This window comes from Colias eurytheme, chromosome 10, assembly GCF_061535395.1.
Source record: "Colias eurytheme isolate Ceu_HAF_F1 chromosome 10, ilColEury1 Martin Lab GWU primary, whole genome shotgun sequence".
Taxonomy (NCBI): domain Eukaryota; kingdom Metazoa; phylum Arthropoda; class Insecta; order Lepidoptera; family Pieridae; genus Colias; species Colias eurytheme.
The window spans coordinates 1,487,202-1,512,526 of record NC_142989.1 but is presented as its reverse complement, the minus strand read 5'-3'; the positions used below and the strand labels follow the sequence as shown (position 1 = coordinate 1,512,526).

At 33.1% G+C, this 25,325-nt stretch overlaps 1 protein-coding gene across 1 annotated transcript; it reads right to left on the bottom strand.

The window, feature by feature from the left end:
• Positions 1 to 1,126: 1,126 nt before the first annotated feature.
• Positions 1,127 to 24,178, bottom strand: Gdap2 (ganglioside induced differentiation associated protein 2). The gene is made up of 7 exons (XM_090106247.1): positions 24,048 to 24,178; positions 19,985 to 20,143; positions 6,052 to 6,205; positions 4,148 to 4,287; positions 3,579 to 3,633; positions 2,184 to 2,327; positions 1,127 to 1,409 (listed from the first exon to the last, which is right to left on the bottom strand). The coding sequence occupies exons 2-7, from the start codon at positions 20,068 to 20,070 to the stop codon at positions 1,365 to 1,367; spliced, it is 624 nt and encodes a 207-aa protein (XP_089962373.1). The 5' UTR covers positions 20,071 to 20,143; positions 24,048 to 24,178; the 3' UTR covers positions 1,127 to 1,364.
• Between the last annotated feature and the right edge of the window lie 1,147 nt (positions 24,179 to 25,325).

Genomic DNA, 25,325 nt, shown 5'->3' with positions numbered 1-25,325 from the left:
TGTTGAAGTTGAATTAAGGCGCGAAATATAAAGAAAATGACAGTAGACCGGCACGTCACAGATAAATAAAAATCTATGACAATTTCCGATATAGAGCTGCATTAGGCCTATCTCCTACATAATGATCTAAAATGAAAAGGCTGACGATATTAAATTGGTTATGCTAAAGGCATTTTAAATATGCTAACAAAAGTTTTATAATTTCAACTAGTCTCTATCGTAGTTCTAAATTGCAAATATTAATCTGGAATAGAAACATTTCAGTTTTCACATTTACAAAACTTTTGTTAGTTTAACAATCTTTACTATGACTAGTTTATTGTTTTTTTTTATATGTACTGGTGATTTTAAAAACTTATATTCAGTTATTTATCAAAAATACTTTAATGTTATCTTAATTGATTCACTCACCGCGCATCACGATTAACAATACAAAATACTTTATTATGACATTAATTATATTGGCTTAAAGTATAAAAATGCACCACTTACACTAAATACTATATAAATTTAACAATAGCTGATTTTAAAGTGGAATTCCTTTGCATTATTTTCATTAAAACATAGCGTCAAAAACTTTTTTAACAGTAAGTGTACCGATTGCTGATTTTATATAATGTAAATTAAATTAAACATTTTTTTGCATAAATATGCATTTAAGAAAGATCTTTAACATATTTTTACACGATTCGAATGAATTTCAGCGATTTTCAACGATAAGAATGCAATGGAATTCCTCTCTAAAACAAAGTTCTACACCAAAACGACGCCTGACCAAAAGTTAATATTCCTCAAAATTGCACGCGCTACTGGCAGTGATACTGTACGATTTACGTTAAAATAATTTCAATTATCAAGGAAATTACTTGCAGAGCGCAATTGTACAATATACCTATCTTCCATAGTATATTTTTTTTAGAAATTTAACTTTCAAACTCAAGCACTGATTTTTCTAGCAATTTGTCTAAATTTTAAGCATAATCTGTGTCGAAGATTAAAATGTTATTTATCACTTTATTATAAAAGTTACAATTGTTTCCTAATCAAAGCTTTTTTCAATAGACCTTTACTTTTGTAACAAATGGAACTACAATATTTATTCTTAAAAAAATATTTAAATTTTAATATATAAATTTGGTCAGTCGGTAGTGTTTGAGACGTCACGTCACTTGTACAACTTTTTTGACATTTGACAGCAAATTTGACATTTGACTAGGCTGTTTGAGAATAGACCTTTGCCTTTTGACAACTGGAACTACAAAATTAATTCTTTATTTAGAAAAAAAAATCACGAATATAGAGAAGTAGTAATTTGGTCAGTCGGTAATGATAGTGGTGACGTCACAGGCCACAGCGCCGTCGAGTTACGTGTTGTTCGTGTCCGGCTGGAAGTAGTGGATACCGTTTATCTGAAATTAACATATTTATTAGGTTAGATATAATTTGTGTAGGTGTGGAATAACATTATTTTCAATATGCTATGCTAAACATATGAGCCAGTTTTTTAATTGTTTATTTGCTAACTATACCATTTACCGACATTTAAGTTATAACAACTATAAGATTTGACATGAAAACCGAGCTGATGCGGCTGCATGATGCTGTAGAGAACTCCTGTATTGTATTCTTACCGGTTCTTTTCTGTAGAAACTGCTTTCTGAACCAGTAGTAGATCATAATGTTTCTGTATTTTGACGCTCCTTAGCGCCACACAAATAAGTTTGAGTTTGAGTTGGGGCTCACCGTCATATCGTACTCAGTGACGAAGGCGGGCACGTCGAGCTGGTGCGGCTGCATCACGCTGTAGAGGAACTGTATCGTATCTGCTCACCGTCATATCGTACTCAGTGACGAAGGCGGGCACGTCGAGCTGGTGCGGCTGCATCACGCTGTAGAGGAACTGTATCGTATCTGCTCACCGTCATATCGTACTCAGTGACGAAGGCGGGCACGTCGAGCTGGTGCGGCTGCATCACGCTGTAGAGGAACTGTATCGTATCTGCTCACCGTCATATCGTACTCAGTGACGAAGGCGGGCACGTCGAGCTGGTGCGGCTGCATCACGCTGTAGAGGAACTGTATCGTATCTGCTCACCGTCATATCGTACTCAGTGACGAAGGCGGGCACGTCGAGCTGGTGCGGCTGCATCACGCTGTAGAGGAACTGTATCGTATCTGCTCACCGTCATATCGTACTCAGTGACGAAGGCGGGCACGTCGAGCTGGTGCGGCTGCATCACGCTGTAGAGGAACTCGACGCCGGGCAACGTGTGCACCTTCGCCTTGATCGCCGGCGCCATGAACGTTGTGAACCACCACGTCATCATCTGACGACACAATCACAACAAGCATTAGTTTAAGGAAATTAATATTTCATCATCAAACTATATTAGACCCCGCTACAAGGCCCTTTAAAAGGAAGCTCCCTAACATAATTTCTGTCACTGAGACACCGGTTACGGTACTAGACGCTAACACAGACGTAATAAAGTTGAATATCGCGTGCGCTCTTTGATCGCGTTCGAGCTCGAAAAGTAAGTCTCAATTCATAAGAATTTACTCGTTTATAAGTAAAGGAATAATTTATCTAGAGAAAAAATATCTTGGGATTTAATAGTAAACTCTATTTTCTTACTGTTAACATTTGTTTTAGACAAAGTCCAAGTAAATCTTTAAAAAAATGTAATAATGTGTGTAAATCCTTAAAAAAGGCATAATTTTTTTGAATAAAAAAGGAAACGAGCGAAAATGTTACAATTACGTAACTGTCTTGTACATCGAAAGAAAAAGACCCAATAAATCATATACTAAAGTTCCATTTTGATTGTATGTGTGCCTATTTCAGAATATTAATGCAAATCACATAAAATTTAGGGAGCCTCCCCTTAATATAAGAGCGACATTTCAAATACTATTCAGCAAGTGTAATCCCGAGGTGACGGGGAGCGTGTGTCCGAACTCGCTAAGTGTTCGAAATGTCGGGATAAATAATATAATAATAAAAAAATGTATTCGTCTACTAGAGTACACACTACACACGTAAGAAGTGAAACTTCTTTATGACCTTAAAAATGTCACGAGTATAGTAGAGTATAGTAGAGTAACGCAAAAATGTCACGTGTACGGCGTAACGCAAAAATGTTACACTAAATTTTTGTCCAACCCCGATAAAGAAGTTTCACTTCAATTAATAAAAACTAAAATATGCATTATTCTTGGGTCATCAAACACAAACAATAAATAATATTATTATTCTATCAAGGTTATTTTACAGACATTAAATATTCATAAAAAACAACCAATTTTGAGGATATTGACCCTCTAAGTGCAACAGATTATTTTTGATTTGTCCCTCCGTTTTTGGATCGATCCAAATTTGTATTACAGGAAAAAACTTTATTATGATGACGCGATAATCAAAATAAAGCACAATATCAATAATCTTTCAACGCTTTGTTGATTTTGAACCAAAAAAAAGTATTTACCAAGTATATGAGATTCGTCTTTACGTAGTGTCATTTTAACACATCAAACAAAACTAAAAAAAAAGAGTAATAAAAGTTAAAGAATATACTCACTTTTGTCCAAAACGTGGGATGTACAATGTAAAACGCCTTCAAGTTCTTCTTATATCTGAAAATAACATAGTTAGAATTATAAACAATGTATTTAATGTTAAAGAACATAAAATATAAAAAAATGCTTTTTACATCGTTCAAATATTTAATACCGCTTCTAAAAAATTGACGCGATTCCATCATTTTCCATGAAAGAAAGTATTAGTGAAAATATAATTAAACACTATATTTTGAGGCAGTTACCAAACATGGCATATCCTATAACAAGCAAGTGCTACATAAAGATAAGAATAAGAAAGGAAATAAAAAAATGATTTTATTAGAACAGACAGTAAGAGCGGCCCTACACGGCCGTAACTTAGCAGATAGATTTGTTCAAAATAAAGAATTTTTGTAATAAATAAAGAAACATAACACCTGAAGGGCCGATAAATTAAGCCACTCCCTGATGCACTGAAGCCAAATCCTTAGTATTATTTTTCATTTTAATAAATATTATTTCATTTTAATAGGCAAGGCGTCGGCTCGTTTGCCTTCTTCTACTATAAAAAAAAATAACATCGACATACTTGTAAGGCAGCACGGTGTAGACCTCCTTGAGCCAGGCGAAGGGCGGGTGGTTCCCGCTGGAGGCCAGCGTGTGGAAGTACGCGATCACGTAGTCGCCGCGCACGATCGGGTCCAGCAGCTTGATCAGGTACAGTAGCGCCTGGAAATCATTATAACATTGAGATATACATATGGAGACGACACCGCCTACATCACTTATGTTCCGCTCAACATACGCCATATGGCGTAACTGCACGCTCATTTTTTATTTGTTTTAAAGTGAAACGCATCAAATATGCCTTCGTGTGTGTTACGATATTGCACAAATAATACGGAAAAGTGAAAAGGAATAACTTTCATCGGTAAGTACTTAACTAGATAATAATTTTTAAAACTTAGTTAGAGCACAAAAATGGCGCACAGATTTTGTTCGTGGTGTCTCCTCCATACGTAGTAATATTATCTCAATGAATTATAATAAATAATAAATAAATAAATAAAAATTCTTTATTGACAAAAGATTTTACATTTTGAAATATTGAAGTCTCTGACTCCCAAACTAGGTAAAAACCTGTATGTCAGGAGTCAGCGCCCTCTTCCAGAGAGTATATGGCAATGTTCTAGAATGTTCTGGAACGTTCTTATATAGAAACACACACGCTTTTACTAATGTTCCAGAATGTTCTTAGATATGGTTGCCTGGAAGAGATTGCTTTTAAGCAATAAGGCCGCCTATTGTACACTTTCCAATTTTATGTATTCTATTATTTTAAATTCCTGTTATATGTACAATAAAGTGTCATAAATAAATACTTAAATAAATAGTTACGTTTGTCAAGCGTTATAAAGATGATTTAGAACTATAATTTTATATAATTTTAAATGCAATATGAAAACTACGCTTTATATCTTGTTCTGGAAATTGAAATTAACTTTATGCTTCACTCGTGTTCCAGAAGGTTCATACCTACTATCCAGTTAATTAATTAATACTTCAACGTAGACATTACACAAAATTCTAGCATATAGCTGACGTTCCATCCGAGTTTTAATGGTCTGAAGTTTTGCTAACTTTAGAAGCATTCAACATTGAACTAACAATATAAACTTTATTCATGTTCTAAAGCTTTCAACGTAACTCTTCTCTTCAAAATTTCTACAATATTTGGAATTTTTTTGTGACAAATATGGCCATAATAATCGCCTAAAATAAGAATTTTAAAAATATTTGAAAAGATGCGTATTTTCTTCCATTATTTAAGCATGCAATAACCTAAATTTAACAACGAATTCTTTCCCTTGAAATCTAGAAACTTTAAAACATAGTAGTACTTAGTATACTTTAGTATTTCTATTACCAAGAAAGTGTTTGGAACATGCGCTAATTAACATAAACACACAAATGAGTGCAGAGAAAGATTGTAGGCTGTATACATATTCATGCAACTATTGCACGATTCTAGGTCTTGGCCAACGATTAGTCATCGGCTGCAAGAAAAAATAATGCTTAAGCGTGTAACTAGTATAACTACGAAATATTGTAGAATATATTTTAGCTATCATTTAAAAAACGAACTGCCTGTATGAATGAATGAAAATATTTTTGGTAAGCGGATCAATTTATTAGTTTCTGGAGCGTTTAGGTTTTGCGAACATAACAACATAGAGGTTCAATTAACAATGCCTATTCTTGTTTGCATCTTATTTTAATTAAAAGTGCGTTGCGATATATGTAATTGTTCGATTACACAAATGACAAATCACAAATACCTTTAATTCAAATCATATTATTACAATAGCAAGATTCATACATCCTTCCTACGTCAAAAAAGTATTCAATTCCTCACACAATCACCTCATTTAGTAACCAACCAAGTGACCATCCCATCTTTTTTCACATCCCATACAAACCACACATCCTCACCTTATCGAGATCGATATCAGCGATCGGGAACCACTTGCCAATGAACACGACAACGGGCCTGCCGAGCCGGTCCACTCCGCTTTGGTACAAGCAGCCAATACCCGACACCTCGCTGAGATCCTCGCTTCGCGCGCGTCGGAGGAGACGCTCGTATCTGTGACAATGGATAGGATATGTTAGGTGGAAGAATTTTATAAAAGTAATTTATGGTAACTTAAATAGATACTAGACAAAAGTGTGTAAGTATTGTTTGTTTGTGTGTTTGTGTATGTGTTTTAATAACCTCCAAAAGTCAGTTATAAATTGTACCTATCACTAATGACAATAATAAAATCTATCCGAGCAATCTTTCAGATTAAACAGTATGGGCAGAATGTCTCTAGAAAACAAATTTTATTAAACGCTATAAAACCTATCAGCAATCACCCTAAACGCCACAATATGAAACCTCCAAAAACTATTAGGTACACATGTCATTGCCAAGTGCCAAGTAATGTACAAAGTGTGGATAAATCACTACATAGTATAAAACAAAGTCGCTTTCCCTGTCCCTATGTCCCTATGTCCCTATGTCCCTTTGTACGCTTAAATCTTTGAAACTACGCAACGGATTTTGATGCGGTTTTTTTTAATAGATAGAGTGATTCAAGAGGAAGGTTTATATGTATAATAAGATTCATTAAGTAGTGGAGAAGTACTGTTATTTTTGAGGTTTCTAATGTGATGTCGTAAAAAATTACATTTATTCCGCTTACATTGCAAACGCAGGCTGAACCCTACGAGTTTTATCAAAATAATGTACTAAGTATTATACACATTGTTAAGGTCTACAGAAAAGTCCGCGATGGTATATGTCTATCTCTTATGGATAACCCACAATAACTTTTTTTTGTCATTTACTTTTTACGACAAATAATGGCTAATTTTCGAAGCGATTTTAACCAATACAGCATTAATCCTTAACCAATTAAATACCATGGATACATTGTTCATTTAATATAGATCTATATGGCCCTTTACACCGTATGATTTAAGTGAATATTTTCGAAGATATTACAGATTTAAAAATTGCAGGACGTAGCGTTTGCGGCCGCCCGGCTATGTATTTTATACCCGTGCGATGCCGGAGGCCGGAGCGGGCCGCTATATTTTTATACCTATACAACGTTCACAATTTTTCTGTAGTGTATTTAGTATCAGCATTGCACCCGTGCGAAGCCGGGGCGGGTCGCTAGTTACAAATAAACGACAGCATTCAGGAAAGAATAACAATAAAAACCATATGGAAACTCGCCAAGTGATAGCCAAGTGTAAGTATTAAGTACAATTGTTTGAAATATGAGCTTATGAGACTTTCAATATGTGGTTGAAGTTTTTTTAATCTGATAGTTGACGGAATGAGAACAGGGAAGTTTACTCCTTAAATAAATAGCATTAGAAAATACACTGCATTATCATATTTCAATGAAAGACAACTTTCTTTTAAATATGAAGGACGAAGGGAACAAACTACACGTGTAGTATAAAAACGAATTCAATTTCTAAGTTGACAAACATATAGGGCAGTAGACATCGCCACTTGCGTCAAAGGTGACACGACCCCGATTCTTTGAGGTCACATTTCTCCCTTCACTGGGGTAGCTTTCAACTTTATTATGCTTCAATTTGTATCATATTTTCATGCTATTGTGTTAACGTATGCTAAATGTTTTGATGCGCTTCCAAGAAAATCTTTGATACCTAATATAATTTTTTTAAGTACAAACAAAAATTATATGTTTACATTTCTAAATGTTTATGAATGTTACTCGTAAAATAAATATCAATAGTATTTTTAGTCTACTTTGTACTACTAAGACCTGGGTGTCTCATAGAAATCTAAATAACAAGACACTAGAAGTCGTAAGCGCGCGTGACATTGTCGCCGCTCAGGTGGTTTCCATTCCACAAGTCTGTTCGTCGCTTGGTGGTCGCTTGTTCAGTTGTTTCTGACACGTGCGTGAGTAAACATGGTGTTTTGCAGCATTTCCCAGTGCGGAAATTCTTCCATAAATTGTAATTATACTAATAAAGGAATAACATTTCACCGGCAAGTATTTTTGTTTATAAATATTGCCGTTTTTCCTTAAAATTAAACAATATTTACAAGCAATACGAATGACACAGTCAACCGTTCCTCTCATCACGTTTAGCTATACATTGCCTTTTACTATTGTCAACATCTGACAGGTCGGTTATTATAACTGCCAGATGTTATCAAATGACAATTACAAGAAGCAATGTACTGCATTGTTAACGATAAAGAGTAAATAGTCGCAAGCTAGTGATGTGATGTGTTAAAATTTTTCGATATCGTAATACGATGTTTTTTTGCGTAATATGACGACTGATGGAATAATTGGATTATATTTTAATTTGAATTCTATTTTATTTTTATAACTGATATATAACTTTTTAAACTAAGTACATCGATACAATCATTTTCGGACAACTTTACTGTCGATACAGAATCACATTAATTAAATATACAATAATGCCATAATGTAAAGGACATTCTTCGCTTAGGTTGACAAAACTATTTTATATTAAATATATTCTTTGTAGATTTCCACAACGCCGTCCTGACATTAAGGACCAATGGATATCCGCGACTGGGAAAAGAAATTGGTTCCCTACAGGCTATAGTAGGATATGTTCAAAACATTTCAAAGAAGATGATTTCAATGTCACAACAAAAAGACGTACATTAATAAAAACAGCTATACCTACAGTTGACATATGGAAATTTATCAACGCCGTAAGCTATAAGTCATTATCTTTATATATTACATATTATGATATCTGCGATCTACTTATCATCATGCATCAACATTGAAACTGTTTTTCTTTGCTGACTTTTAGAATTAAATTAGTTCGTGAATGAACATTTGTAACAAATATATACAATATCAACTAATTTAGTCCACAGATAATCAGCCACAGACATCGGAATCTAAAGTCAGAGAAACATTGCAATCAACGGCCTGTTATAGTTCTCCCCGTAAACGCGTATTTTCACAAGCATTTGTTAGTTTTAAATAAAGTTGTATGTTATGCTGAGATATAAATAGTTAATATAATTAATGTGAAATAATTTAATATTTAGTCCGCAGACAACCAGCAGTCGAGAGCATCTGAACTTGAACCTGCATTAACAGACTCTCCAAGAAAAAGAAAACTACGTAATGAAATTCTGCAAAAGAATCGCGTGATAAGAGAACAACGATTAAAAATAAAACAATTACAATGTAAAACTAGGCGGTACCGTAAAAAGATTATAAAACTAATAGACCTGGTTAAAAATTTAGAGGATAAGAGATTTATCAGTGGGGATCAAGCATGTGTACTAGAAAATCTGAATGTTACCACTCAAGATTTGATAGGCAGATTCAAACAAAAATTGAAATCTGGTAAAGAAACTACGAGTGTTAAATATTCTGCAAACTTAAGAAGTTTTGCTGTAACACTCCATTTCTATTCACCAAAGGCATATGAATTTGTAAGGCAAAAGTTCGATACATGTTTGCCTCACGTTCGTACTATCAAGAAATGGTATCAGTCTATTAATGCAGAACCCGGATTTACAATCGAATCTCTGGCCGCAATTAAAGCAAAAGTACAAACATCTAAACAAGGCTTACTTGGTAACTTGGTATTAGATGAAATGGCCATTCGACAACGAGTAGAGTGGGATGGCAATCGCATGCATGGTTATGTGGACATTGGAAATGACAAAAACAACAGTGACACTACGATTGCTAAAGAAGCGCTTGTATTTTTGGTAACGGCCATTAATGGCGCTTGGAAAATCCCAGTTGGTTATTTTCTGGTCGATGGATTAACCGGTGAACAAAAAGCTAATTTAGTTTTACATTGTTTAGAGTTACTTCACACTACAGGAATTGAAATACCTTCTTTGGTGTTTGATGGTTGTCCATCTCATATATCCATGGCTAAAAAACTCGGATGTTCATTTGACTTGGATCAATTGGAAACAAATTTTCCTCACCCCGTTACAAATAAACCTGTATATATTTTGCTTGACGCTTGCCATATGATAAAGCTCGTCAGGAATTCGTTTCAGGCCAGTGGAACATTTATAGACAATCAGGGGAACTTAGTGAAATGGTCCAATTTAGTTAAACTGAACGAATTACAAGAAAAAGAACATTTACATTTAGCTAATAAATTGAGACGCAAACACATTTTTTTTAAAAATCAGAAAATGAAAGTTCGCTTGGCATCACAGCTAATGAGCAATAGTGTTGCTAAAGCCTTGAAATTTTGCTCTAAAATGAATCACCCCGATTTCACAGACGTCAGCGGTACTGTTATCTTTTTAGAAAATTTAAACCTTTTATTTGACATATTAAATTCACGAAACATGAAGCAATTACATTTCAAAAAGCCTCTTTATTTCAGAAATAAAGATAAAATATTTGCATTTCTAGAAAAGGTTGAAGTATATCTTAAAACTATAAAACTTTGCAATGGGCAAGCACTTGTCAAATCTATTAAAAAAACTGGCTTTTTAGGACTTCTCATCTGTATACAAAGCTTAAAAGCAATTTATGTTACGCTTATAGAAAAGGAAAAAAAGCTTAAGTATTTGCCAGCGTATAAATTTTCACAAGACCATTTAGAATTAACCTTCGGGCATATAAGAGCACACGGGGGCTGTAATAACAATCCGACAGCGCGTCAATTTAAATCAATTTACAAAAAAATAATTGCACACGTAGAATTAAAGGATTTTGACAGTGGAAACTGTGTAGCGCTCGAAAATGTGTCAATTTTAAGTTGCTCTTCAGCTGTCGATCGTATAAATATAACTACACCACATTATGATAATGACGGCGATGAAGATGATAATGGAGAAGATGATGTATTATATGACTTATTTACTGATTTTAGTCAAATGTCTGAATTTGCATCACAGATAGTTACTTATATTGCAGGCTCCGTTGTACATTATTTAATTAAAACAATAAAGTGTGAAACATGTGTATCAGCATTACTGGGACCTGATAATAGTAATGAAGATATTGAATTCATTAAGTTGCGCGACAATGGAGGTCTTATTATACCCAGTAATGATGTGATCAAAATTTGTAAAAAAACAGAATCGTTACTGAAAAATACTGTCTTTGAAAAATCAGTTATTGCAAACAAAACATTCAAATTTAAATTTATTACAAAAACTATGAAACATTTTCTCGGCCTAGAACTATTTCATGAGATTAATTACCATCAGTATGATCAGTCTCCAATGGATAACCACGTAGTACAATTAATAAAATGTGTATTAGAAAAATACATGGATATCCGCATAAATCATTATGCAAAAAACTCCATCAAAATAGTCCCAAAAAGACAGTTTTTTAATAAATACCTTCATTTTACCGGACAGTAAATGGAAATTTACTGTCTGGTAAAAAATTTACTGTCAAAGCGAAATTTACTTACTTACTTTTTCTGACCGAAATTCCGAGTTAATCCATACTAATATTATAAATGTGAAAGTAACTCTGTCTGTCTGTCTGTTACTCAATCACGCCTAAACTACTGAACCAATTTGCATGAAATTTGGTATGGAGATATTTTGATACCCGAGAAAGGACATAGGCTACCTTTTATTGCGAAATAATATGTACCACGGGCGAAGCCGGGGCGGACCTCTAGTATTTTATAATACAAATAAAAATAACTATGTTAAAACAACCGACTTCAAAAACGGAAAAGTAAAAAATAAAAAAGATTTGATATTATTAATTACTACATATTATTTAGATGTGCTATTTACTGTATAGATTTGATGTCGGTGCACGGGCTTTATGCTCAGTGTTTAGTGCTTGGCACCGACTTCAAACCTATATTTTAATAAATAGCACATCTAAATATTATGTAGTAATTAATAATATCAAATCTTTTTATTATTTACTTTTCGTTTTTGATGTCGGTTGTTTTCAACGTAGTAAACAACGTAATCCAAACTCGATAAAGTTGAGTCAATATATTACTGAATTCCTATAGCCACCTTCCGATTCCATCATCAAATCAGCTCTATGTCATGATAATGTTTCATCGCTGTAAAATTTACATACGTATACAAAATTTCAGAAAATGAATCAAAGTTACTTGCTACATTTCAATTAAGTTATCGAGATCAGAAAAAAATGCTAATAAAATAAAAACTAGCGGGCCTATCCGAAAAAAATACAATTTAATGGGACCAATTCGACACCATTTCGCATCAAACAAAAAAAGAATCACGTAAATCGGTTCAGAAACCTCGGAGTGATCGGTGTACATCAAGAAGGTGTACATACATAAAAAAAAAACATACCAGCCGAATTGATAACCTCCTCCTTTTTTTGAAGTCGGTTAATAACTTTTAAATCTCTTTATAAACTACTTTCGTTGCGCTCTTGTTCTATCTCTTCACGCCGCGCCGTACTCCAGCAACACTCTTTCTCTCACTCTCACTTTCTAATAGATTTTGAATTTGTTGTTGTATGTGTATTCGGGACATACTTATAATATTATAAATGCAAAAGTTTGTCTCTGTTGTCATTCCTATGTTATAGTGTAAAAGGGCTCGCAGTACATTTCCGATCTTTAAATTTATACTTTCAGCAGGAAATGCTATCATGTGGAACGATTTTTTTTAGGACACAATATGTAATTGTTATAACTCTTATAATTTTTGGTGGTTTGGCGCGGTTCTGCATCAGGTGTTCGAGATTTTCAAATTTAAACTCTCAGTTTCTAAACCCCCTCCATTTTTTTAAATATATAATGTACAGACACTGTTTTATTATTTGTATATATAGATAAATAAATATTTAAGTACATAACATGTTTTTATTTCTTATACCTATATGTACAGTCTGCTGTGGGCCCACGAGATGAGCCTACCACTGTATTAAAATCAACAACTATATATTTCTTATTTGTTAACTATCATTTAACTATCGATAACAAGGCTGATGAAGTCTACATCACTAAAGCGTTGAATGAACGTTAATGAAATTTCAACCTTATTTCTATGCGTTGAGGTTAAAAGTTATATCTATCAAAAATTAACGCCCTCTGTTGTCGAGTAGCCGAACTTTTTCGTATTTGAAGTTTCTAAGCAAAAGGAAACAAAACATCTTACGTACCTAGGGATGTTATACTAAAATAAACCGTAAAGTCGTGTGTTAGGGTACATATTAAAATGCGAAATTTATTATTTATGTTAGTTTTCATTAAAATGAAGCTGTCCAATAAAAGGCATAGTTTACTTGTGTGAACTGTCTAGATATCGTTTTAAATGTGTGGATTTTGGCGACAGTGGTTTTCATACTAATTATGACATTACAGCACTTCTATGTGTCTTGTTATTTAGATTTCTATGGGGTGTCTAATTTGAGCCTTGTAAGTTGTACATATATTCAAATTAAGGTGAACCTAAATGAATTTGTAAGCACGTAGATAAGCCTCTCGTCTTTTGCCGCAATGCGTTTTCTCACCTTGTAGTAATTAAATAGAACACAATTTCCTTTAAGATAACTAATTCCAAGGATGTCGTGTACAAACATATAAAAAATATATGACCAAACATTGAGAATATTTGCACACCGAATCTTAAACACTGAGCAATTAAAATACCGAGTAGTGTTAATCTTTTGTCAACTGCATGTGATAAATAATACACGCGATTTTGTACTCTATTGTTAAAAAGTAAGGTTACATTTTCCAGGAAATTTATTTTCGTCATAAGTTTTATGAGAATATTGTGGTCGTGATACCAGTTACGAAATTTAAATCTTGATGACTGATGAGTGTCAACCGCATGATTTTAAGTTTTAAAATGTATGCCTTTAATTACGTACTCAAGACGTTGTTAATCAGCGATGGAACTAATTACCATTTTGTTTCCTACTTTGTCCAAAAACTAAAACGAAAAGACGTAACACAAATTGAATTAATCAATGTCGTCTTCCGTAGCTCCCAACGGAGTTCAAAGAACATCACAAATCTAAGCAGGTTACAATAGCAAGCGTTGAACCCGTTTCATTATTTGATAAAGCCCTAAACAAACAGTACCAAAGAAAATGGCAACATGAATTCCTTGACTGACATGCGCAAATACCAATCTGGTGCGCGAGAAACAACAAATATTTAAAATGTTTTACATTTACGTGACGTGTCCCCAATTTGTAATCTCAGTCGACAAACGCAGCATCCACATTTTGGAAATGCGAAAGCAAACCTGTCTGTCTCTGTTTCTTTTGCCATATTTAGTGCAATATAAAAATAGGTATTTTTTGCGAAAATAAAGCATAAAGGGAAATAGAAAGGCTATTGCACCCGTTTTCAATTTCCAACTTTCATGTTTTCAATTCCGTTCTCATATTATCGTGTTTTATTTTTTATTAAAGCTGAGTTTATTATTGTGTTTAAATATAGTTAGTGGTAACAACGTCCTGCATATACCTACTCATATCGTATGATTCATAAATTTTGTGTGATGCAACAATAAATGGAACGTCATGCTCAAGTTTAGTTTAATTAAAAATGATTAAGATAATTCTCACATGTAAGAAATATAATAAACAAGATATAAGTAGGTACTTATACATTTTAATACAAATCAAAGTGTTTTACATGTATCATGTGTGTAGATTTTTAATCAAAATAAGGTTTAACAAGCCATTATTTCAAAGTTATTAACCCGATGTTTCACCTTCACCTTTAATTGCTGTAAATGGTATCGTATCGTAAAATGAACGTAATGTTTTAAGGTTGAAAACAACCATTATCACAATATAAAACGTTTGATGACGTAAATTATATTAATTTTAACTTGAGCATGCTCCATTGTGATGAAATAATAAGGAATACTGAGCTATATGTATTGATATACCTTGTTATGTCTTTTCACTATGTATTGTGTGCATCAGAAACAAATATTTTATGTACGTCAGAGATTAAAGACAAGGAAATTGAAAATAACAATGCTTAATGTTCAGTATAATAAAATTTCACTGGTCATTGTCCTAATCGTTACGTAAGTAGATTCTTTTGTAACTTGAACTTGAAATTTCAGTCTTGTTTAAATTATACGAGGCATGATTTAAAATTTCTAAATGAACCACAAACACGCACGATAGATTGCCTACTTTTAGTTTATAAATACACGAAAAAGAGTTAAATAATATGTAGACGAGTCGGTCACAGCATTATGTCAAGGTCCTATCAATTCGCGTATTTATAGGATTAACGTCGCGGTCGTCTGCAAAGTTCCGAGTAGATTAAATGGAGAGTGAAATAAAAATAAACGATTTTCTTTGAAACATTTCATCCATGATAGATTTTCTTCAGACATAAGTGATTACCTCTGGCTACACTAACTTTCAGACAAGTTAAAGAAATCTCTTTACTAGTAACGTTTTTAACTCCACGAATAGATATCAAAGTTTAGTTAGTTTATTCAGATATTGTACCATCTATATATGTGTAGTGTATATCGAGGTTATCTATATGTATACTACCGAGGCTTACCCACAAATATTTCATGAGCGTACCGTATCGACACGCATTGCAATGGTTCCGTTTCTATTTCAAACCGCAACTGGTCTAAAATTAACAAAGGTCGGCCCTGACGTATCGTCATGGTCACGTATTGGCCACCAGTCATCAATATGAAATATTTTAATTAAAACATCTCTCATACAATTGTTTTAGTCTACACGCCAAGGAAAACATCAAAAATATTCTTTGATTTCAGAGATAAATATTATTTTAATAGTATCTACGCATGAATGCATAAAGACATTATAAACATTGTCTGACTATAATATGATATTTGTTTACTCATAAACTGTTGAACTGTTACATAAAGAATTTCTGCGTAGCTCAGTTCTACGACGGTACCGCTTCTACGCAGTAAAATAATTCGGGCCACCTTTTATCCGTCCTTCGTAAACACCAAACAAAAATAGGCTATAATTTTCCACCACGTTCCCCTTTAATCAAAGAGACGCTGACAAATTAATGATCAATCAGAATTTCCAAAACAAGAGTGCAAACGAGAACAAAAAACATTTACCAAAGTAAAATATACACGAATAATTATTTGCTATGACGCAGTACAATCCAAACTTTGAACCGAGTTTTTAAGTATCGAAATAAACACGCCCCCAGCGGCTATAGCTGCTGGCAAAGTGCCAATGTGTCGGCGCCCATTGACTAGTGACGTCACCACGCCTTGAACACAGCGTGGATGACCGGATGTAAATACTAGGGTAACTAATGCATATTGCGTATCACATCGCGCTATGTTCAGTAACAGGTTTGTTTACAATAGCCAAGTCTGGGCACAAAAAGATACTATTGCGTTTCATGAAGAGGTCTAATCTTTCCACAATGATATACTTGTCCTCTACGTAAGAAGTGAAACGTAGATATTTCATTTGATTTACAGGGGTTAGTTTCAGAATCGACGCCAAGTAATTCAGGAATTGGATGGTATTTGTATGACAAGAATAATATATGTGTGGCAATGAGTGTATAACTGTGTGTATAGTCACCATTAAAACTTCTTCAAGTCTTGTTGCCTAATACTCATAAAGAATTTATTGATATCGAAACACTCTAATTTCATGTTGTTAATTTTCACCGTAAAATTTGAATTTCAGAGCGTGAGATTGCGCGTTATTGTATTTTCTAAAGTTCGCGAGAAATTCTAAGGATTTATATTTGTCGATAATGTATCGATATATTTTATAATTGATGAATGGATTGGATTCATTATGTATGACTCAAGCCAATCTCATGACATGCAACACATTGTTCCTAGACACAAAAAATGCTGTGGTATTTCCAGTCAACCTACATGCCCAACAATTGAAAACATTCCAAAACCAACATCCAGGTTGAACGAACTAGCGATTTATTTTCCTACCACGTGTACAATGTCAGACATAAGATCAGCATCAGAAATTGAGCGAAGTTTCCGTGAGTTTGAAGAGGAAATCAATTGTCAATGTAGCATTTTGCATCTTGAAGCGGCAATTCGATTTATTCATCCCTGCTGCATTGTATTGAGCATGTCAAAGTGAGTATAGAGAAGTATATTTCACCGTAGACGCGACAGAAAACTGTCCATACAATAGATTTTCTCTTTCAGAAGTAACAATGCAATATAGGTACTAGAATGACACCGGATAGTCCGGTATTTGCTGGATTCCCTCTGGTGTACGTTTACAAGTTACAACCGAAGCCCTTGGCTTATGCGTGTCATTAATCAGATTAATGACCAGGAAAACATAACTACATCATGTTTTTAAACTGAAAGATCCGTATTAAATTTGCGAAGTAGTACTTATTGTTTTGTAAAGCATCTCTCAAAACATAGTAATAAAATGTTTCAGTTTTCTGCATTTAATTTCATATTTGCAAAGCTACTACGATATTATTTTTATTAAATAAACTACATTTCAGTAAATGGTTTTAATTTGCAGAACGCCATTTTCATAGACGAGACCTTTCATAATTTCCACTTGGCTTTGCCACTTGGCTGAAGCCTGACTGAAACAGTCCTTTTGAATGCAAGGATAATCTCGACTCAATTTATATTGCTATTCAAAGATTGAACAGATTAGATTGATGAATAGATATATTAAAAACTTGGGAAATACGCGTTAAAAAAATATTTTGGAATTTGCTTTGAATAATCCTGCTACAGAACAGAAGCTGAATGCTAGATGAATTTTATGTAGTAATACGGTAACATCTTTTTGAAAAATATAAAAGAGATGTCAATAAAAGTATTGAGTTTAAATAACCTAGGCTGGACAAGAAAAAAATTATGGTCGACTCCTTGAAGACATTGTAGGCGCCACGATTCTACAATAAAATAAGTGATAATGGACTACGTACATTACAAGGAAATCGAACTGTAATATTTAGAAAAGCGCCTTTTTATAATATAGCAAGTGAAGTACCAACTGAAGATCTAAAAGAAATTGAAATATAATTTTAGGGCATTAGCCGTCACACTGGATTACACCATTTCCGAACTTTGAGTTTGAAAACGTATTTATTACATTTCACATTTTCCCCATTTTCTTCGTTTAAAACTTATTTGAATGGCGACAAGTATCCGAAATTGATAATGAAAAGTTTATTCTCGAACTTTCGCGTATTATTGTTCTAGTTAGTAAGACATTTTGAAAACAAAGACACATCATGGTAGCACATTGCATTTAATTACTAGATATGCTATCGGTTGTACGGCGACTGAATATTTATCACGATACAATCTCGTTAATGGAAACAAAGACTTCATTTGCTGGTGTCGTTTAATTTCCTGATAGCGTTCATTAACTTCTAACTGGGAACGTGATAGTACAATATAATTGGTTGGCTTTTGTTGTTAATCAGAATTAATTGTATGTTAATGCAATAATAAACATGATTCATTCATGAGCACCAGATTATTTAAATAAAGATAAAGTAAGATATTCAATATTTTTCTCGGAATAAAAAAATATCCAAGAAAAAGATTTTCATTAGAAGATAGTCGCTTATAAGAGCAAGGTTAAAATATATTTTAACTTAAGAAATAAATATGATAGCAGTAGCTTGAAGAAATATAACTGAAAATCTTTCAAACCATACCCACATCGTTATCATACTCACGTTCGGAAACCACACAAACACGTGTTACGGATAAATGTTTAAATGAATACGCGGCACAAACGTACAACATCCGCAGACTATACGGAAGGTACGCTCATTAAATGATCAAACTTGTTTTCATTTTTTGTGCATTTATAAATTATAATAATTTTAATATATAATTGCAAGCATTGCTTTTAACACTTTTGCAGAGCAACTTGTTTGCTTGCTAATTAACGTTTCCATTTACTTTTTAAAGTGAAACTTTTATTACATCGTCTCAAACTTTTTGGTCTGTGTAGCGCATGTCGCGTGTATCGCGGCTGCCGAGTAGGTATACCTACTCGGCAGCCGTCACCGTCCCGCGACATGCGCTACACAAAGCAGTGTTCGGAACCGTTCGAACAGTTTCACTTTTACCGTGGTTTCATAAAACCACACAACATTTTTTTACATTTGTATAGCATCGAAATCGATCAAATGAAATGGTAAATTAAGTGGAAGAATTAATAAAATCAACCTTAAATTGAAATTAATTCGATCTGAGTAAAGTGTTAGCTTTAATTAAAATAATTTGATCTGAATCAACTTCAACCAATTTTAACAAAAAACTAAACGCAGGTTTAAATATCCTTAAAGAACAGGATGTAATTGCATATGCCTTTGACTAGGTGTTTTAAAGCAATGCTAAAACCCTATAAAGAAACCCCTATTCAAGGGATACGAAGCATTAAGTCGTACTGGGGAGTGGCGTTTTGACCTGAATGCACTCGTATGCTACACTGCTCATCAACCCTTTTAATGAAGGGTCATTAATTTATACTGCTCAGCTCTCGGATTAAATATGAAAATGTGGGAGCTTTGAATAACTGGATTGTTTAGTTTATGACTTAAATATCAGACAGATGATTGAGAGGAACCCAGACTTGTGTAGAATTATATTAAATTTAATTATTTTTAAATGATTGCATCTCTTTTTCTATTAGTGTTTCTTCTACATAATATTACAATGCTATCGATGTCGTTGTTTTCGTATTACAATACATATTTGTGTAACATCACATCGAGCGCTTGATCGCGATACTAGCAATGAAACTACCTAATCGATAGGATGGTCGTCAGATGGTCGAATTTCGACAATCGACCGATCCTAGTTAATATTAACACACCATATAATTGGTAAGCAATTTATAAAATTAGACGAGTAATTGCTACATCTACTTACTTTTCTTCCTGAGTTTCCACCACTGGCGGGCTCGGTGTATGTGTACTTAAATCAGGCAGCTCTACTGCCATTGTGTCCATCGCCATTTTTACTCACTATATCACTATTCACTTAGTCACTAATACAGTCATAGATCGTATGTATTTATTATTATTATACCTGGTTGAAAGGAAATATTCAATGTTTTAAAGTCCGATGCAAAATGTTTATTTAAGATGTGAACTGAGTCTACTGACTAGATGATTTTATCTGATAAATAATCAGATGTGCTATCAGCGAATGTTTTATACAAATCAATGAGATGTTTCGTTTCATGTTAAATTTAAATTATTCTATTTGGGTTTAAAAAGTTGTTATTGAGCAAGGTTTATTGATTAGTTCAATCTATAAAATGTTTGTTATTAAATTTGAGGAATTAATACACAATTGGGCGTCAATTCTAACATTATAATATGAGGTTCATAGTGGTTAGTTTACTATTACTAACATCCTTTCGTAATATATTTAACCAGTTTTAACCGTCAACATAATTGTATGAAAAATTGATTGCTCTTATTAATAGAATATGTAAGTAAACATAAAAATTGTAGGAAATTTCCTTAGGCAGCTTAGTTGGACGAGGTCAGTCTTGCACGGCAAAAATATAGGAATATTCCTATCACAATATTTAATGGTATACCTAGTATATTGTTTATTAAAAATTGTTTGTTTCTTATGAGTCAAAAACTAGTGGAATCGATTTAAAATTTTATTAAAGTAAGTCGATGATTCTACATATAGATGTAGCTGGGTATAGACCCAGCTACAATTTCTTCATCCCGGTTCAGCCCTTGCGAGTAGGGAAAAGCGGTAAGTCATGTATAAAACCTCGTTTATTTTTATTAGTATTGTATAAAACCTCGTGTATTTTTCTTATTATACAGCTATCGCATTCTATGATACTATTATTTACACCAAGATTTCTTATAACATCTTTTGTTACCATATTATCATAATCCTTTAATTGGTGCCAACAACCCGTTCCAATCTCATAATTCTCCATTATGGGTATAAACAATAACCGCCTAATAGGATCATACGGCACATGAATAATGCAAGCCGGGATGATGTGGGGAATTAGATTATGTCATCTTATTTATCACTAGCTTTCCGCCCGCGGGTTCGCCCGCTTTGTTTCAAATCTAATCAATTTATAATCTTCTTGCTGAATCACTATCTATTAAAAATAACCGCATCAAAATTCGTTGTGTAGTTTTAAAGATTTAAGCAAATATAGGAATATAGGGACAGAGAAAGCGACTTTGTTTTATACTATGTAGTGATGATACTACATGTACATCCTTTGGTACGTAGTACAAATCAAACAAACATCTGGGAATTCTATCTGCTTATATGATAGATGGCAATCTTATATTATTAAGGGCAGATTTTTCAATTCTTGGTTAAACTTATTCGTCAAATAATGTATAAAACTACCATTTTAAAAACGTATTCTAATTGCCCGTATTGGACAGTTTACGTGACATTTTAATATTATCGTGTAATACTTTATTGGACGGATAAGTTTTATCCAAGCATTGAAAAATCGGCCCAAAGAGCAAATATAAAATTTTCTCAAGAATATTACCGGTATTGGACTTGGAATTCTGAAGTATCGCTTGAGCAACTTGAAGTTGCGCTTAGCGAGATTACTTTTAGATTCACCTGTCAATATACATTAGGTTAAAGGAAGACGAACATCCTTACGGAAGCAGCATTTAGCAGCTTTTATAAAACAATCTTATTTCGCAAAACAGAAACATATATCTATTCATTTAGACTTCTTCTTACTTCTAGAATCACTTTTGAATCGTCATAACAGTTTTACCACAGATTCGAAAAGCAGTATCTATGGAGAAGAACAGACATGAAATACATAGTTGCTCTTTTTAAATAATGATGATGTTAAATTCAATTTCATAGGCAAATCGTCTTACCTAACGACTAAAACAAAAATGCTTCAAACACAAATAATAAAACTTGTCTACATAAAAATGTATTATATTATATATAATACCTGTTGAACCACAGCAAACAGCTAGAGTACTTAGGTCCATTAATGGTCACATGTCTAAAAATTAGTCAACACGTAATGTTTGAACTGAAATAAAAAGCCAACGCAATTAAACAGAAACCTGATCCTTATTGGTAGACATGACCTTATTGCCGGTCTTTTTAGCGTTATTTTATATTTAATCTATACTTGGCACATTAATGCATCGGATTTTGATGGAAGTTATAAAAATCCAAATTCGATGAATATTAAAGATGATATTTTATGACACCTTCATGCTGGTTTTTGTAATTTAGATATGAGCACAGAATACTTAATAGTAGCTGGTATGAGTGCTGCTTCTAATGCGACCACCTACGGAATCTAACCATTCAAATGAGAGGAGGAGGAATTATTGCAAGTTATTGGAAAATAAGCTTTCAATTACCTGGACATTTTACTGTCCCTATATAATCATATTCGAATATTTCCTACATATCACCCTATTAGGATGGACTCCACCTGATAATTTAATTTTAGACAAAATAATGAATAATAAAAAATCCTTTACAAATTCTAGTGAACATATAAAATTTATAATTTAATTTAAGTCGATAAGTATGCTACGTAAAGTGGTAAAACAGTACAATTAAATTAATTGAGTTAAAAAACAGAACGAACAGCGATAAAAAGATAAACATTGAATGTTATTATATATTTTACCACATTATATTCAGAGTATTGACACGAGGACAATATAATACCGACATTTTCTATTGTTTACTCTAGTTTAAAAAGCAAAATTTATCAAATATAATGGACATTGAATTATATTACAGTATTTACGATTTATTGTACAGTCAGAACAAAAATGGACCAATATTAATATTATTTAGAAATGTCCCAATAAATATTATATGTAGGTATGTCATTAAAATAGACTACTAAGCTATATCACATTATTTCAAAATAATACTATAAATTGAGTTTCTGAATATTTCAAAACTGTTAACTGGACGTGCTACGAATAATTAATATAATAAAAAAGAACTAATATTTCTTGAAACATTAAAAAAGTCAATATGTACAAACTAGTCTACATCACGTACGCAATATATTTCGCGTAATTGAATTTGTGAACGAAAAACTGTCTCAAGTTTCACGTAAAAGGTCCCTTGGACCTTTATCGCCCCCTTAAGTAATCTTTTAGGCTTAAACGATAGCTACCTTAACTCTTCATTCTCTTTTACGAACTCTTTCCTTTTCTGATTTTAATGGACGGATTCATTGTTAATTTCTATTATGTTTTTTAAATAAATAAAATGGTTCTTGTATATGTAATTGATTTATGAAACGGTTTTCCGCGCGACTATGGCTTGCATAGTTTATCTAAAAATTATCAACACCATTACAATTTGTACCATAATGCGTGGATAATAATCTTTTCACAAAAGTTTATTTCTGTACAATAAAGTAAAGCAACGAAACAATTTAAGCCTACTAGCAAAGATAATCTTGTCATTAACTTTAATTACAGGTCGTTCTAAGACACAAGAGCGAAAAAGGTCAATGTAGCTTCTGACGAATATTTTTATTCTGCTAAAATTTTGCAATTACTGTTCATAAAAAATCTGCATATAATATTTGATTACACGAACATTCCGCGATTTTTCCTCAAATTATCTGTAGACTGTACCGTACCCTTTTCTAAATGAATTATATGAGGTATACAATTTTATAGGAAAATTTATAATAATGTAGGTAATATGGCAATTTGAAAGAAGTGACTCTAAAAATTACAAATTGATTGGTAGTAAATTTCAACTCCCAAGGGTCGCTGCTAAAAAATTATACAAAACATTTCATTTCACAGTTTATACGATTCAGTTATTCTGTATCAATTAAAATCAAAACAAACCCTATTAGCACATCTGTTACATGTAATTATGATGTAGTTATTTAAACTAGACTGCATTTTAATTTTGTAATGCATCGGATTTCAAAACATTAAATTAACTCGTTTTTACTTACAATTCTGTGGGAATACAAGTTTGTTTTAGTTTATTATGATTTATAGTTGCAAAGCACAAAAAATCACTATTCACAATGCAAGAGGTGGATATGCAATAGTTGTTTATATTTTTAGTAAGGATATTTTCGCGAACGTGTTCTCCCGGCGGCGGTCGGTTAAATACTGAATGCGCGGACGGGATGCGCGATGCTCCAAACTGTACATAAGTATTTACCCGATTATTGGTCGAACTGTTGTTTTTCAGTTTCACGCGTTTCGTTAGATTTGGAACTATAAACTACATATCAAAGTCAGTTCAGTCGGGTCAAGTTAGATTTTCGCACGTTGTTTGTTAATAACAAACCTTTATTTATGTTTAAAATAAATTTAGAAACGTTATAAATGTAAACGGGTTTGGAACGGTCTCTCATCTCTTTGAAATTGGTTTTCATCTTGCATGAATATCCTTTCATTAATGAATAAGGAGAATACATGAATTTGCGATATCCTTTCGGCAGATTCCTTCGCCCCCGCATTTCGGATCGATTGGTCGACCAATCTAGCAACAAATCGGTCGACTGTATTTGGGTGGCTTCAATAGTAATATAATATTATATAATGTAGTCAAACAGTGAAGTGACCTTCAACTCGGAGTACATCTGTTATTGTTTGCAAACACAGCGTTGGATGACAGTCTAGTTTCATGGGTATTCAATTCAAATGACTGTGATTGACATGATAGATATGCCTCTACTTATATCAAATAATAAAAATGCGCATGTTTACACGAATAATATTATTAGGAATAAGAAATATCCTATAAGGGGAGAACGTAAACGAAGGATATAAAGAACAATGGAATATAATTTGAAGGTAGACGCAAACCCGTCATAAGAAACATCATAATTTTCAACCGTCGCCGGTCGCGTCGAAAGAATGGTTCCTGTGGGTGGAGCCATTAATTAAGAGAAGAAGATGGTTCCTAAAAATGAAAATGAATGAAAATGAAGTCTAGATATACCTATCGTGTAGTACTCCGTGAGGGTGGTGTCAAATAAAAACAATAGAAAAGCAGCACAGTAGAAAATAAACCGGTAATTCGTTCCTGAAAATGAAAAACTACCGAATTACATTAATATTATTCTTTTTGTTTGAAACTTCGTAGCACGTGAGAAAACCACTCAATGAGCTATTTTGAGATTTTAAACCGAGTCACGTTTTCCAGCATCCACCGTTTAGACCGTTGTTTGTTTGTTCTGCAAAAATATAATAAGGGCGTATCGGAGTCTGGACAGCGT

Coding starts and splice junctions, on each gene's coding strand:
- Gdap2 (XM_090106247.1), bottom strand. CDS start 20,070: ATGGCGATGGACACAATGGCAGTAGAGCTGCCTGATTTAAGTACACAT. Junction 2,328..3,578: donor ATCCCACGTTTTGGACAAAA/GTGAGTATATTC, acceptor TTGTGTCGTCAG/ATGATGACGTGGTGGTTCAC. Junction 1,410..2,183: donor TCACTGAGTACGATATGACG/GTGAGCAGATAC, acceptor TGTTAATTTCAG/ATAAACGGTATCCACTACTT.